This window comes from Solea senegalensis, linkage group LG21 (genome assembly GCF_019176455.1).
Source record: "Solea senegalensis isolate Sse05_10M linkage group LG21, IFAPA_SoseM_1, whole genome shotgun sequence".
NCBI lineage: Eukaryota > Metazoa > Chordata > Actinopteri > Pleuronectiformes > Soleidae > Solea > Solea senegalensis.
Window position 1 is genome coordinate 12,620,964 of NC_058040.1, and position 17,250 is coordinate 12,638,213.

The following is a 17,250-nucleotide window of genomic DNA, read 5'->3' on the forward strand; positions in this document are numbered from 1 at the left end:
CAAAAGTCTCTGTATACTTTTTCTTATAGATTAAAAAAAAAAAAGGTTGAGTATGAAGAAGTGAGGTCTGAGGTTACAGCTCATAACTAAGTCCTCACTACTTATAGAAGGCTGTATCACATCAGTCATCGCAGCTTCATATACTCGTAACCTCTATGAGTCACTGTGGTCAGTGTTGCATGTTTCACTCTATTAAAAAACATAAGGGGACAGTTTACTGTACAGGAAATGCCCTTGAATGGGGAAAATTAGTGATTATATACTGTTTGATTTTGGGGATATTAAATATTTGTAATACACAGTGCTCTACAAATGTATTAGACCACCATCAAAAGCCACAGCTGCCCTAAATTAAAAGCATTGGTGATTATCAAAATATTTTTTTTATACACCAGTATGTAGAAGCACTTTAACATAAATTATATTTTTAATGCTAAAATTGAATTATTATTGTTATCCATGAACCTTCAAATGAACCGTTTTAAAAAACAGGTGAAATAGAATAACGCACATTGTTATTTCTTGATTAAGATGTCAAATTATAGTCATTTACTCCTGAACAGAGAAATTAGTTGGTTGGATGTTGTGCTCGATTAATTTCTCAGAGAACATCCAGCAAGTCGAGGTATAAAAAGGTGAAATATTTGTGTTTTCGTGACTATAAATTTGTATATTTCAGATTTAAAATATCAAAATATTGAAAGTAAAAACGGAAAATATTGGAAAAAATTAAAATATTTGCCAAAAGCTTATTTGATCACAACTTAAAATTGGAATTTTTATTCACTGTCATTGATGAAAAACTCATCTGAAATTAGCCCCAAAGATGACACGCGCCCTTGTAGATACAGGAGATTTTTATTTAACATTTTTGTGTACAAACATCGGCTGTAAACGCCCTCCCAAACATGTTTGCTTTCAGAATACGGTATTCCTTTTTACAGTTCTACAAGCAGAACATTGAATATTCAACAGGAAGAAGAGTCAAAAAATTTGAGGAAGGTAAAAAGGTCAAATGTTTTTTTGTGGTTGTTTCGGGCAAAGTCTCCTCCTCCTCCTCCTCCTCCTGCTCCTCCTCAGCTCTGTGTTTCATGTCAAACAGAACAGTAACAGGAGGTTACACAAAGCCTCGTTCAGTGGTGGCAGTTGAGGATCTGGTATGAAAATGAAGTGATAATCAGGGACATGTACAGTAAATGCAAACGTTCATATAGAGCAATATGTTCCATTATTTCCAGGCTATTGCACAGAAAACCCTTTTTTCTTTTTTTTCTGTTGTTGCATTTGCTTTTCCATGTACACAACTAAGTGATGGGAGGAGCTGTATTATGGACGTTACATGCAGCTACACCGACAATCAACAGACCAAAAACAAATGCAATAATTCTTTTCCCTCCTCCTCCTTCTAACATATACTGACAATTTTGTCTTTTCGTGCACCGGCTTGACCCGATCTCTAACGATCACACGTCTACGGTGAATTTAAACCAAATCATGTTCTCTCTCTCTCTCTCTTTCTCTCTAGTATCATACATTTTATACAACTCTACCCTGGAGAAGTAGAAGTTACAGTAAACTCTGTAGAATCTACATTTTAAACTGATGGGAATTTTGCACCCGTTTTTTTCTCCAAAACGGTCACAGTGGCCAGTCTGTTGTACGACACAGAGACGAGCAGACGGTTGGAGCTGTACACAGTGGTTAATCATCTGAAACTCATGTTGGAAAAAGGAGATGCGACATATTTCCCTTCAAACGTTGACCCCCCCAAACGAAGACAATTTGTCGCACATCGATTTAGATTAGGATGACGTCACGTCACCAATAAATAGATCCAGTAGACCCTCTCATACCAAACTAGGTTAATAAATATAAAAAATAAAAGGCATTGAAGGAGGTGAAAAGAGAACGAGAACAAAGAAATTCCGTCTGTTTTTTTTTTTTGCCCCATTAAGACTCAAACGACTCGAACACAGTTATGTGCGACAGCATCACTGTAAGACATAGAGTGGACGGACGACACCGGCTAAGACCATGCTCAAAAGGTACAGTGTGTAAAAGTCATTTAAAAGGCTTTATCCTCCATATGATGGTCGTGGGGGTGCGGGGGTGACATAGAGACAAACCCGAGTGTCCAATTTGCCTAAATCTGCATGCGTTTGGACGGTAGGTGGAAACTGGAGAACCTGGAGAAAACCCTATGCACACACACACACACACACACAGGAAGGAGAACCTGCAAACTCCTTCTACCCCTTTATCCTCCACATGAGGGGTCACAGGGGTCGCCGGTGCCAATCCCAGCTGATATACGGCGACAGGCGAGGTCAGAGAAAGACAGAGAGACAAAAAAAAAAAACCCATCCACTCTCACACTCACACTTACTGTACGCTCAGTTTAGAGTGTCCAATTCGCCTAACCCGCACATCGGCATGTTTTTTAACTGCAGGAAGAACCCGGAGTAACAACACCAACATGCAAAATCCATGTAGAAAAGGCCAATGGTATTCATTTTTTTCTCATTTTCAGCAGAGACTGGAGATAAATGTAGATTTTTGTAAGTGTAGAATCACCAGATTGTATGAATTGTTGTTTTTCCTTGCTTTGATGCCACATACACATGATTTTCCTGTGTGCTTGAAGAATGAGGTGAGGGAAATGCTGCTCAATTTTCACACACTGTACTTTTAAGTTTATAAGGTCCTGTCTTAGCTTTTGAGAGATGAAATGTGTGTGTGTGTGTGTGTGTGTGGCTGCCCCTCAGCAAAGGCAACAGGAGTCTGAGCTTCTTTCCGCAGACACAACAAACCGAAGAGAAAGTATCGACTAGGCACGATCGGACTTGCTGTTAAAGGTGGAGCAGGAGCGGACGGACGGTGGATTTAATTCAGTCTCACGTCCTAAAACAGAGACGACGAGGCAGTAGAAACACATTTAGAGCACGAACATCTGTAACAGCAGGACAAACTAACGGCGCTTTAGGTCAACTCTGCAGACCCCGAGTTGTAATGCAAGCTGACATCAGGTTATTTTTTGATTTTCCTACATTTAGAGCGTTGATAAAAGACATTCGTGTAAAAGAAAAACATACAAAAAAAAACACTCACACATGCCTTCCTGTGATATCTTACAAAGCCCTTTAGGGATTCGTCACACGCTGGTTTTTCCTTTTCACGCCGACGACGAAACAGTATGTAGACGTGTTTGTAAACGGAACAACAAAGAGAACAAAATAAAACATGCCTGCATGTTAAATCAAGGATACTAGAGGTTAAAACTTGAATTTCACCTAAATATTGAGACAGTTTGCTTCTTTCTAACTTGGGTCATCTTCAGGGTTAAGTTAAAGTTAAAGGGACAAACATAACAATAGTTTGAGTGCATGAGAGAAGAAGAAGAAGAAGAAGAAGAAGAAGAAGAAACAAAAACAAAACAAGTTTCCTTCATTAAACCAACAGATTATTATGCACCTGGACGGGGGCATAAACGCTGAGTGCTCACGTCACTTGGATCGGAAGAAATTACAGTAGTTCTAACGTTGCGTGAGTGCACTTCTGTAGCCACAGAGTGTGTGTAAGTGTGTGTAAGTGTGTTATGACATTGCATAACGTCTACATGAGACAGGCGGCAGTCTCTGGAACACCCAGCAGTTAAAGAGCTTTTTTTTGTTTTTCTCCGCAGCAGCATTCAGGTATATGTAACTACAATATGAATGTGTGTGGGTAACTTTCATGGTAATACCTAAATGAGTGATGGACAGGCTGAGTAGTTTCTATAGATAAGATAACAGAAGGCTAAATCCTGCACGTTTCACTGCAAGGCTAAGACCTACTACTTCAATCGAACCCCAAAAACTTTCACGTCAAAATAATAATAAAGAAAAAAAAAAAACAATTAATCAACTACCGCCCCAGGCAGGCCCTAAAATAAATTACAGTAATAGCAACGATGATTATACTGTTAAACAAAAAAGATTATGTACATACTGTAACTGTAAATACAACTGCTTCCTTTTTTTTCCTTCCCCCGGAAACAAACAAACATATGAATTTGGCAAAAATATGAACACAGATGATTCCTATGTTAGAAAATATATCGATTCCTGGGAAATTTATGCGGGAAAAACTACCTTAAGACGTAAAGGAAACACGAAAATGAGTCAGATGTGCAGTGTGTACCATCATCACGGGTTTTGTTTTGACGCTGTCAACATTTGAACATAGAGGCGTGTTTTGTAAGTGACGCAGCAGCAACGACGCACTGAGATTATGTCTGAAAACAATAACATCTGTTTTTTTCCTGCACAGGACACGGAGCAATGTTTTTTTTTTTTTTACGGACGAATAAACTGATTTCTTTGTGATCGATGATTGTCCAAAAAGCGGAAATAAAACATGTAGGACTGATGCCAAAAACACACGAAACATGGAAAAAAATGTGAGGAAAAGTTTCATCCTTTGCATCTTCAGCGTCTCGACTTATGATCAGTGACTGTCTTACAAGCTGCAGAGGTGAAGACGTGAAGGTGGCAGATGTACCCACAAGGAGTCAATATTTAACATGAGCAGTATCACAAAGGACCTCGGGAACATCCTCTGAGCTTCAAAGAGCCAATGGCGCCCTCCTGTGTTCAACAGCGGCGAGCACCCGCCACCACCAGAGGCAGACGTCACTTATCCGCTCAGTCAATTAAAAAACAAACTACTGTGGGGCTCACTTTGAGCCACGGTCCATCTTGTGTTTCATTACGCTAGGGCTGCTCTATACTTCAGTGGAGAAGAGGATGCTCTGTCGTTTACTGTCGGGGGTGGGGATGGTCTCCAGCTGGAGGAAATAAAGCAGCACCTGGACCTGCACAGAGTAAAAAAAAAAGTGATGCAGAACATGCAGATAAGGATTCATAAAGATGTAAAGAGAGAGACGAGACAGAAGATCTGCGAGGCGTCACCTGTGCCATGACTTCCAGGGACCAGCTGTCGCCCATGCTGATGGGTTGCGTGGGGTTCGCCGGGATCTTGCTGTCCTTCTCCGACGGCCTCAGCAGGGTCGGGCCGAACACCGTCGCCAGGTTGTGGAGAGACATCTTGTTGATGCCTTCCTTCTCCGCCACCCTGCAGAGAGAGAGAGAGAGAGAGAGAGAGAGAGAGAGAGAGAGAGAGAGACAGAGAGGAAGACACACGAGTTAAATGAGAGGACAACAACAGCACACAGGTGATTCTGAGAGTTTAATGTCAGAGATGCTCCAAAAAGTTCCTGCAGAAGAAAATTCCTGTCAGTAATGGATTTAAATCCTGTCTTTACTTATACACCAATGCACCTTTTATTCATCATATCATATTTTTTTTAAGAATTGTACTTTACCTCTTTTTATGGCAAGTTTTGTTTTCGGGATGATTGGGTGAATTACGTTTTAAGGTACAGCGTGTAAAATTGTAGGTTTATTAGTGACGTTGCATGATGTAGCTGCATTTTTGAGAACCTACGTAGCCTTCAGTGAGCATCAAATTTCAAACGATGTTTAGTTTGTCCATTGTGGGCTCCCGTAAAAACATGGTGGTCCAAAAGAGCAGCAATCAGGAGAGCTGACACGGCTACTTCTGAGCTAATGGAAAACATCAACTCATTTAAATAATAATAATTATTTGATCTTCCATTTTGGCAAAATGAAAAGGAAGTGTTGCCTATATTTTTACACACTGGACCTTTAAGATATTAGTTAAAGGGTTTTTAATCTACAATAAACTAAAAATGCATTATTTTCCAAATATTTGTTGCTATTACACTCCTGTGATTTCTTTACTATATATTTAAAATGGAAACAAATGTTTTGTACTCCTCAACAGATGTGTTGTATATGCTCACATGATGTTCTATGTCGCCGTAGCAACCATGTTTGCTGCAATATATAGTAATAACAGCACTGGGGATGAATTTTTCAAACCACACTGCACCCTTTTGAAAAAAGGTTTTAAGTTTTAAGAGGCTCTATTACATTTATTATTATTTATAACTTTTCCGTTATATTGGCGTAGACTTTGTGTGACTTGCCCTTATGTAGATCTCCTGTACATGCTTGTAGCACGTGGATTTACATGATCTATGAGCTGAGAAAACAGGAGGACGCGCAAAAACATCGGTATCGCTCCGATACTGATCAAAATCACTGGCTCGGGTATCGATACAATCCAAAAATCCTTTATGTCTCATGCTTCACTATGCACAGACTGTAAAAGTGTCAATAAAATCGGCAAGATCATTTTGCTGAGTCATGTTTGGGCAGTTTATTGTTTATTTATTGTTCTTTTGGGAGAACAATATTTGTTACACAGTTGTAGAATTATGTTTGTGAAATGACTCTGCACATATGTGTTGTTATCGAGCTTGTGATATCGGTATCGGTCACAAAAAAGTGGTATCGCCCCTCTGTAAAGTGCAACATTTTCATTGTACGTTGTTTTATATATGTCTTATTATCCTATGTTTTTAATGTACAGTGTCCTTGGGTGTCCTGAAAGGCGCTTTTGAACTCAAATGTCTAATTATTATTTGGAGAGTGTGAGTTTTATTTGGTTCTGTCTGTGTTTGAGTGCATCTGTGCGCAGTCATGTTACATGAGGATATTGTGTGTTTTAGTTGTTTTGGATATCTGTACAGTACCTCTTCAGGTGATCCAACAGGAAAAGAAATGTGACCAGGTTTGGTTCTGGCAGCGACAGCAGTAAGTTCAACATACAGCTCTCTTTGGCAACACTATCAGACAAGGCTGAAAGACAAAAAAAAGAAATTTTTTTACATAAAAATACATATATACTTGATAGAAATGAGGAACTTTCCTTGATTTGTTGACTCAATAACCAACTGACTTACTGATGCCACCTGTAAAGTTTGGATAGAGGTCGTCAGTGAAAAGAGGCTCGGGCAGTTCTCTGAAGTACAGCTTCAAGGTCCCCGCGATGGCGTTGACGTCCATCTCGCTCATCATCACCGACACGTCTTTGTTATCTGCAGGAGGAAGAGAGACGACGTTCGAAAACCAACGTTGAGAAAAAAGTAGGTCGTGCAATGACAAAAAGGAACGGCTGGGAACCAACTCGAGCAGGCAGCTGCCATGCCACAAAACTGTCAGACGTACAAAAACTGTACACATGCCCACACCCAGTGCAAATATACAGCAGGTTCATGAATGGGTTAGTCTTTAAGTCCTGTTAATCATTTCACTGCAGGGAAAACACTTCATCAAAGAGCCACGGTAGTGGTCACCTGATCAACAGAGACACAAGGACGGTCAATTCATTGTCTCAGCTGTTATCCCTAGAAATGCACGGCATTCACAGAATTATAACCACAATGTGTGTAGCCGAAATTGCAGTACAGTGCTATATAAAGTCAACGTAACTCCTGAAAAAAACCTGTGCAAATCATGTTTTGTAAAGAGTTGTTGAATAGACTCACTGGTATCAAAGGCAGTCTTCAAGGCCTGAATATCAGTGGCCACCCCCGATACTCGGTAGATGCCCACCTCCTCCATTCCCCTCCTTTCGATTTCCTCTAGGCACTGGCGGACAATGTAGGGCACCTTGGAGCGCTCTCGCCTGAGAGAGCAGGAAAACACAAATGTTTACAAGCATAAACAAGCACTTTCCCTCGGAGAGCATAAAAGAGGAGGCCTAAAATGGAGCCCTGAGGAACACCCCCGGGGGGAAACGACTGAACCCACGAAGCCTTTAGAAGCAAGGGGAAGCAACAGTTTAGACGACAAAGGTACCGGAGACTGGTTTTAAACGTCCACTCACTTGGTCACTGTAGAGATCTTGACTCCAAACACGCCCATAGGTTTCCGCGAGGGCATCCTCTTCAGGCTGAACTCTCGACTGGTGAACTTTATCGAGAGTTTCACCTCGATCTGACGCACACAAAAAAATAAATTAAGATGGGTTTACAGAGTGAGATGCTGCTCTACAAGCCTAAAATCCACCTGCTGCATTTCTGTAAACCTGCTGAAATCCTCACATTTAAAAACTAAGTAAAGACATAAGAGAGAAATTAACTACTTAAGGGCATCCTGGAAATACCTAAGAATGTCCCTCATGTCCAGCTGTACTGACAAATACAAAGGAATACACGCATTTTGAGGCATTTGATGTGACTATCTGGAGGTAAACTTGAAATATTCAGTAATGCGGTTGGAAAATGTTTGATTTATGTGATGAACTCACCCCGTTCATGGGAATAACTGTTCTCTGCCAGTCTTTGCAGAGAACAGTCTGGGGATCAAGCTGAGAGGAGGGAAGGAAAAAGTCCAAGTTAGGATATTATTTCATTTCAACTAACACACTTTATAAACATGACATCCATACAATGATGCAGACATGTGGAGAACGTCACCAGACACATTTCAGATAGTTTACTTTCTACTTTTGGTGATAGCTATATTCACTTTTCGTTTCCCTGTGTATGTACAGCTCAATTACATCACCTTAGCAGGGATTTTTAATCTAACCTAATCTAATCTAACCTAACCTAATATTTGAATCCCCTTTCCCCTTTCTAAACTTTATTTTAGAAACATGTTAAATGTCTACAAACACATTCTTAAAGCAGCTAAAAATCTGATAATTACTACTTAGAGGCCACCTAGAATGTGTATTTATCAGTAAATAAAGAAGTCGTATTCAGGTGTATTTTGTTTTGTCTGTTGAACTAATTGTTGTTTTACTTTTGTATTATTATTTTCTATATAATGTGTATGTTTCTGATCTTTTTGTGTTTTCCAATATCTCCATCCACACTGACCCCAAAAACAACTCAAAACACTGTAGTACATATGACAGGACTGTAAGTGGCGCTGTAACACTGCACCAAAAAACAGAGCCGAGCCAGAGGGGGAAAGAAAGGGAAATATGTTCTGTTTGTACACGTTGACGTTTCGTCGACGTCCAATTATGCAGTACGAGTGAGATCCATCTATGGACGCCCTAACCCTAACCCTAAAACCAGGTCTTTACGCCAGACAAAATGTCCCCACAAGGTCAAAATGTCCTTTTTACGTTGTTTGGTGCCCATGAGGACAGACTTTATTGTATGTTGACCTACACTAACACAACATCTGGCTGTGTGCAAAGCTGTGTCACGTTTGTCACGACTGAATCTTCAAAGACTCACACTGCACTAAAAAACAGCAAAGCCAAAAAGCTTCCACATGAACAAAAAACAGAAAATATTATAGTATCCTATTCAGCCTATAGTGGTCAAAGGTTTAGGGAACTATGTGCTGTTATAATATTGTAATAATAATGTACCATTTCCTACTATGAGTCTATGAGGAACAGCTCAACACCACTGTGTGAAAACATGAGAAAAGATAACAGCAATGTCGTATGTGAGAGGAATATGTATATTTAAGTTAGACATTTAATTAATCTAAAAAAAAAATCAACATCCTCTGCTTCCATCCACCCTTAGACACACATGGCGAACAAAAGATCTCACACAAAAGAAAATATGTGGAGTCGTATTTGAGCTGGTAACAATTTGCAGTTGTTGAAATATGTGATTTAACTGCCACTGTAATCTGTCTGCTAAAAGACGAGGGAGCGGCCGTTTTCTTGTCCTGGATTTATGACAATGCCGCCGAGCAACTTTCTCGCCGCTCGGTGTGGTTTTGTTCAGCATGACATCATCCGTCTGAAGTGCACCGTGTCACTGGACTGACAAAAAGGACCCACTAGGTGGTGCAAGAGACCGTAACAGTTAGAATGACAATGGATGATGAATTTAAACTCGTACAAAACATGATGACAGGCGTAATCATCTCCCGTCAGCTTTTGTTGCTGTTTATTTTGAGATTGCTTTGTATGTTGTTGTTTTTCTCACGAAGAAACTCACAGCAGCACATTTCAACGCACACCTCTGTCCTGCTGTGGCTGGAGGAGTGAGAGACGGATGTTTTTGGCTGCAGCAAAGCACACGCCGGCTGATTCTCGCCGCCGTATCTGTCTTTTCTTTCTCCTTCTCTGAGTGACACTTGACATTATCCTGCAGGTCAGCGCCATGTTGGCTGTATAATTACACGCCATCAACCTACAATCAACCATCCTGTCAATCACACGGCCGGATTGTGTTTGTATGTTGTTGTTTTTTCCCCAGATTATATGGCCTAAATAATGGTATATTTCAATGGCATTTGACAAAATTGACATATTTTCATTTGATAACCGGAAATGATGATGAATGTTTTAAACCTGGCAGCAAAATGACCGATTTCTTGCTAAGCGTGTGACTCTAAATTACACCTGAACTCAATAGTCACTTGTTTCTCCATTTAATCTCCATTTTACTAAATATCCTGCTCATTAATCTCATCAGCCAATAGTCCTGATATGGACTCCATGGCAGCAGAAGTGACATAACTGCCTTTTCAGTAAAAGAATCAGTGATGTGTCTGCTGAACAAGGAGGGGAGGGGGGAGGGGGGGTGGTGACGTCATGTCATATACCAGGATCTGTCCTTTCCCCATGATGCGGTCTGCGCTCTCTCCGTCCTCTTTGTTCTGCTTGGTCTTGTTGTAACATTTCTCGTAGCAGAGCAGCCTCAGGGTCTGCGAGCCCTCCAGCTCAATCTCAAACTCCTGAAGGACAGAAAAAAAACAACAACAGATTGAAAAAAAGAAAATGACAGAGATGGGAAAAACAGCAAGAAGGACGGCGATAATGACAGACCTGAGAGTTTACCCCCAGAAAAAAACAGTATCCCCCTATATTTTAATCCATACATGCCGCCACAAAGCCCAGCTGACTCGAATTCCCTGTAATTACGCGCGGGAGCTCCCTGCATATGGTTTGCACATTGTTCTTAAGCGGCAAACTATGTTGGTTCACTTAGCATTGGACAGATGTGAGTCATCACCAGCAGCTCCTCATTAGCAGATATTATTTCCACTTTGCTGAGCAATGACTCTTTGGGCCATGGGGGGACAAAAACACAGTATTGTGCTGCAGATGAACCTTTTTTCGTCTCATTGTGTCTGAGAGCTCTTCGTCCACATCCAGCCGTGTCGTCGTTGCGTGCATGTTTTTAAGCTCGCGTGCATACGCTACATATGTACACATGTGTGTGTGTTTTCTGTGTGTTTTCGCAGGGAGCTGCAGATGCTCCGCGTCAGTGCTGTTGGACATGTTTGAATCATGGACAGCGGTCTCTTACCTCATTCCATTTGGGCTCAGTGGTGTATCGATACACTCTCGTCTTGGCTTTACTTGAAAAGAAGCCAAAGGAATCAACCTCCAATGTGCAGTAGAGATCTGGCAGAGAGGACAGGGTTGGACGTAAATCAGACACATGACTGTGTATGAATACTTTGGGAGTGCAGTAATATGCTTAGTATTATTATTATTGTTATTACACAAGCTGAAAGTTTAACCCTTTAACACCGAGCGTATCGCAGACGACACGTTTGCACGAGTGCACCCTGCATTGCTGAAATTACACGAGCCAACATGTGGTTATTATGGTAACTTGTTGCAGGAAGCCGGAGAATCAGGGTCTTTGTCACCCGAGAGGAGAGAGTTGGAAAAACACCTGTACATAATTTCCATTTTTTGGCCTGTTTTTACCCATTGATACAAAAACTCAAACACCTGTTATTTTAAATGTTTTTTTACGGTTCAAATTTCAAATGTAACCGGCATAAGCTGGTGTTCATGTACAACTGCAGTGTTTTTCCGAAATAAAAACACTATAATACACTATTTTCACATGCAGTAAATTGTAAATAACTGCCACATATTGAAATGGACCAAAGCACTTACTCACAGGATCATTTTCTGGCTCTTTAGGTGTTAAAGGGTTAAATATATGCACAGTATGTCACGACATTATCGTGTGAAAACCAAACCAGCAGCTAAAGACATACGTCACAAGAATGTACATTCCTGCATTGAATCCAGGGAAATTTCACGGAGAGGAAAACAACATCATTTTCCACCGCTCCACGGTCACATCTAAACAAGACTCTCTCTCCCTCTCTCTCTCTCTCAGGAACTCATTTGGTTTGACTCCATCTGTATTTTCTGTTGTTTGCATTGAGGCTGAAGGTGAGTGACTCACTCAAGCTCTGTTTGAGGCCGGAGGCGGAGTGGACGATTACATTCAGGAACCCACAGAGACCGGGGGGTTCATCCTCTGGAAAAACAGTCAGTGAGCAGAGAGCGAGGGAGAGAGGGAGAGAGGGAGAGAGGGAGAGAGAGAAATTTACAGTGAGAGGGATTAGAAAAACATGCCGATGTCTGTTTGTTTAGGAGCAGAATCCAACATGGACATGTGGCTTAAATCTCTTTGTATTTCTCATCCACAAATATTTATTATCTTTCTTTTTTCCCAGAGCAATTTCTGACAATGTATGGCTTCCAACAGAGAGCTGATACAAGAGCTGTATGTAGAAAACGCTATACTTCGAATTTAATAATGTTACTGTGGAATTGAATCCAGGAACACAAACACTATCTATTAGCTTAGAAAACAATATGGGAAAAGACGACTTAATCCAGGAAAAATAAGGACAAAATTGAACCTCTTACCTTCTTTATTGATGCTAAGGGGAATGTGGTGGACAGTCTGAAGTTTGACACAGGAGCTGGTCAACATCTGCAGCTCCATGGAAGTCAAGGAAGAGGCTTTAAAACCTGAAAACGAAGACATTTGATTGACATATAAATGAGATGTTTGTGGGTTTTGCATCGACAGTATTGCTCCATCAAAGGATTCTTGGATTAGGAGTTCTTAAGTACACCCAAATCGAAAAAAAATGGGAAACCTTCTGGCACACTCACATTTCTTCTGCTGTTCTCTGATGATCTCCTTCCATTCTGCACGTTCGTAGTCGGACGAAATCAGGAAACTATAACTCTGAAATACAAAAACAAATAAAAGAATGAATTCATCAAATATTAATCCGGGAGGAGAAAGATAAGAAACATAAAGGACGTATTTTATTGGTGTGAACTTTGCAGGTCCACATTCTCATGTTTTAACACATCATAACAAAATATCATGAAGGAAACACGAGTAAGTAAGAGTCTGGGTAGGAAACAGAAAAAAGAGAATTAATCTTAAGGAAAAGCCATAAAAAGTAAGTTAGGTAAGTTGGTAAACATGGAGGCAGAGAGTGTCGTCACCTTGCCGTTCTTGTTGTAGAGTCGGATGGGCATACTTGGAGATGTTAACAGGAGAAGAGACTCCTGTTCGGAAAGCTTCTTCCTGAGCCGGTCGATGACTTTCAAACCTTTGTTTGCTCTCTGAAAATTACAATGATGTACTTTTAATGACAGTCAAACTGCACTTTTACTTTCTCTCTGAACAAATTGTTAGTGATGCAGTTCTGCACCGACTGATCTGGATCTGTGTGTTTTTTTTCCCCCACAAACCTTCTCTCTCTGGATCTCACTGCGGAGGTGTGAGATCTTGACCTTCATGGTGTCGAGCTCTTCGTCGGGGGCTTGGGGGATGGTGAGTGGTTCGGCGTCCTCGGGCCCCTGGAAGGTCAGCTCAGCCAGCGGGATGTACCACTTACTGTCGTACTGTTGGTTTTTTCTGCGGCGGCAGAAGGAGAAAAAGAAGTGAGAAGGTGAATGTGATGGAGGTATGAAAGGAGGAGTTAACTGGACTCCTGAAAATATAAATATGACCTTGAGGCGAAGCTTACATTACATTACATTTTCTTAGACTTAAGACATCAAAAACAAAGCACTGACAAGAGACGGCAAATATAAATCCCCACTCTACTCTGCACAGCCTGATCCACGACTATAGTCTCAGTAGTTTGTATTTCACCGTTACAATCGTCCTCTTCTTTCTTTGGTACAGAATTAAGACACGGAAACCCAGTCACGCCTCTTACCCTCCGATCTGCTTTTTCAGTTTGGCGCAGAGCAGCAGATCAGTGAAGAGGAAGACGTGCCGCAGCTTCCTGGCTCCTTCCACCAACTCCACCATGAAACTGTCCTTCAGCAGCTGCCTGTTCTGTTTGAGACATGACAAACACAGCAACAAGCCAGCTGGGTCAGTCACGGAGGCAGGCATATAAGACAATATGTCGATCGTGTCTATAGATGGAGGAGTGATGAGGCACGTGAGGCAGGACACTTTGATTTCAGAGCCTTTGTGACGAAACCTTTACGAATCAAACCTTTACTCCTGCTGATTTTCTTCGTTACTGGGAGACGTCGAGGCATCGAGTATGGAGAATATCCACTCTACTCTAATTATCATTAACTAACCTCAAGTGCAGCCGATTCATGTTCATTAAATAATAACTACGTTATTGCTTAAAATGAGTGGAGGGTTCGGCACACTCGGAAATGCCATTGATTCTTTTCTTGTGTTCTTTCATGTTCATCAATTTTCCGTTCACACACGGCGACAAATGGGGGGGAGAGATGAGGGAAGAGAGGCATGAAGAATGACACTTGGAACCCGAGCACTGACTGACGTCAGACTATGTAATCAGATGTGTAATGCCACACTTGGCCAAAAGGGGGCAGTGATGTGATTTTCCAAATCAGAAGAACGCAGGACTCAAATTAAAAATGGACTTGAGTAATACCAGGTTAGATCTGCTGAGGGACGGATAGAAATGTTACTATCACCTCGTATCGTGTTTCAATTCAAAGACACCAGAGACAGTAATGCGTTTAACTACACTTAACTTAACAGCATTAAAACGTTAAAGAGGGAACAGGAGGCTATAACATGAACAGCACGCATATACTGTATCGTATTTTACAGTCCATCGACTTCTTCTCACCCAGCAAAAACAAATATCAAAGTCTTCTATGGATGGAAACTTTGAATGCACCAGTGGAACTGATCTACATCATTATAAGCAACATCTGGGTTTCTACACAGGAGATGGCTTCATTCGTATCCCTCCTTTATGAGGAAGGTGAAAACAGCAGAGAGCATGCGAGAGATAATGTGTCAGAGAGAGGAGAAGAGAGGAGAGAGAGAGAGGGAGAGAGGGAGAGAGGAGAGAGAGAGATGCTCCTGATGGGATTGTTGTCATAGTGCTGTTTTTTTTCCTTCTTTGTGTAGAAACCACGTGACGATGCAGCTCCTCTGCACTCATCTGTTGTTGAAGCGCCTCGTCGTGGACACACAACACACAAAGAGTCGACGGCTCTGACATAAGAATGCAAGAGAACTCTATTATGTAGATTATTCCCTAATCTACATAATAAAACCTGGAACGACGGCTGCCTGTCACACGTGTATCCAGATGAGGTGCCTTCTCTGTGTCTGACATCTGTCGCTAGTAGCAACTGGGACGCCGCATCTGTCGGTCGGCACGCGGCGACGTGACGGCGGCGGTGATGAAATTCGTGTGAAAGACGTGTTCACATCATTCCTTCCTCTTCTCAACTGATCCAGACTCTGTGCGTGTGCCGGGTTTTTCCCTCACCAGCCTCCCATCTTTGGGTTTCAACAGCTAAGATATTATGTCAAAGCTCCATCTTAACTCCCTTGTGTAAATCTGCACATTTTTAAACTTGCTGTTACATCATTAGTCCCCTTTTTCCACCGCAGGAACTTTTCTCATTTACTCTGGATTTTGAAAAACATTGGCGTGTTTCCACTGAAATTACCCAGGGGAAGAACTTTCCCTCGACCCCAAGGTCACGACTAGGGACTTTTCAGATTACCAGGAACCCCAGAGGGGCGGGGTTGTGTGCTGAAGTTGTGACGCTGATTGGTGGAACACATTCTGCATCACTTTGAGCCTGTTTGGCTACAACCCACCTTTAAAGCAGACCTTTAAAAGAAGATAAAGAAAGAAGAATTTATCGGTCATTTCAAAAATGTGGAGCAAAAGGGACAAGTGGGCGGACGACGAGGTCCAGGCTTTTGAAACGAGGAGGTTCAGCGGGACACAAAACAACCGAGTGTGTATCTGAACAGCCGAGAAGCTGGTGGAATATTTGAGGTGCGGTAGAAATGGCAAACCGCAAAGATTACAGGGAATTCTTTTCCCCAGTTAAATAAGTTCTTGGTGATAAAAGTTCCTCGAAATGTTAGTGACTTTTTCTTTCCTTTTTGTAATCCCGCAATGAGCTCCAGTTAGTCTAATGAACTTGCTTTCTTTGCTTAAAACTGGTGATTTAAAATATACCCTGTAAACCATTAATGCAGCACAGCAAATAACGGTGTGTGCGGTCAGAGCAGGTCTGCCGTGCGTCTTACTCATACCTGGTATAAAATCATCTCTTAAGTTATTTATTCATTGATTTAAACAGAATATTCCAGAAGATTATTTAGAAGTCAGACTGGTAAAGCCTAAGACTGTGTAGTGGGTAAGAATGGTGATATGATACATATTCCAATACATTGGTGACAATATAATGTACTGTGAATGTATATTTGAAGAAAAACTCATATAGTATAGAAAAATAAGAATGTTATAAGCCTAAACAATATAGAGTTTACTCTGTCTAATGAGAGGAGTGAACGGAAATGGCAGAGAGGCTTAAATACAACACAAAATCATAAATATTTCCATATTTATACAGTGTTTCAAAGAATCAATACAGTAATCCAACATTAAATATTGAAATATTTAAGGTGTATCAACATGTTCATACACCCGTAGTAGACTTGACCTTTAACCTAGTGACCCAGTGTTCTCTGGATGTCACCACAAGAGGGTCAAACCATTTTTATAATATATCTTTACTTTTTTCTGCATCCAAAATGTAATATTAAGTATTTTTTTTATCACACAGGACAGCAAATATAACAAATTGAAATCTTGAATCTTGTGTTTGAGACAAACTAAATCTCTCTCTCTCTCTCTCTCTCTCCATCTCCTTTGACCAAATGATATGATTGATTGGATTATCAGGCAGAAAGAACAGCTTCAGATTACGTTGGTTGAGGTGTCAGCACAATCTGCTTCAGGTTTGTTTTACACAGGAGAAACTTGATTGGTTTACATGTTCAGGTAAGTGAGCCGGGCTTGAAATGACCCGCTGCGGCTGCTGCTGCTGCTGCTGCTCAAGCATCAGGCGTAATTCTCTCTCCCTCCGTTGATCACATGATGTTGAGATAAGATAACGGCAGGGATAACAACGAGATTAGGGAATAAGCAGCATCTTATCTGCGTGTGAGTAAATTGGGGGATTGTGTGGACAGAAACAGTGAGAAAGGCCACAGCGACAGTGTATCACTAAAGTACCTAAAAACTGCATATTCACTTCTGT

At 41.1% G+C, this 17,250-nt stretch overlaps 1 protein-coding gene across 1 annotated transcript in view; it reads right to left on the bottom strand.

Annotated features, from left to right (window-relative positions):
* Positions 1-4,178: 4,178 nt before the first annotated feature.
* bcr (BCR activator of RhoGEF and GTPase) overlaps positions 4,179-17,250 on the bottom strand; it is an 81,594-nt gene continuing 68,522 nt past the window's right edge. Inside the window, exons 9-23 of the mRNA XM_044012358.1 lie at positions 13,896-14,017; positions 13,423-13,588; positions 13,174-13,293; positions 12,829-12,904; positions 12,577-12,681; positions 12,107-12,181; positions 11,204-11,301; positions 10,497-10,628; positions 8,218-8,277; positions 7,795-7,904; positions 7,454-7,593; positions 6,869-7,003; positions 6,659-6,764; positions 4,950-5,112; positions 4,179-4,852 (exon numbers count right to left, since the gene is read on the bottom strand). Of these exons, the coding sequence (XP_043868293.1) occupies positions 4,763-4,852; positions 4,950-5,112; positions 6,659-6,764; positions 6,869-7,003; positions 7,454-7,593; positions 7,795-7,904; positions 8,218-8,277; positions 10,497-10,628; positions 11,204-11,301; positions 12,107-12,181; positions 12,577-12,681; positions 12,829-12,904; positions 13,174-13,293; positions 13,423-13,588; positions 13,896-14,017 (1,698 nt within the window). The 3' untranslated portion in view covers positions 4,179-4,762. The remainder of the gene's footprint in view (positions 4,853-4,949; positions 5,113-6,658; positions 6,765-6,868; positions 7,004-7,453; positions 7,594-7,794; positions 7,905-8,217; positions 8,278-10,496; positions 10,629-11,203; positions 11,302-12,106; positions 12,182-12,576; positions 12,682-12,828; positions 12,905-13,173; positions 13,294-13,422; positions 13,589-13,895; positions 14,018-17,250) is intronic.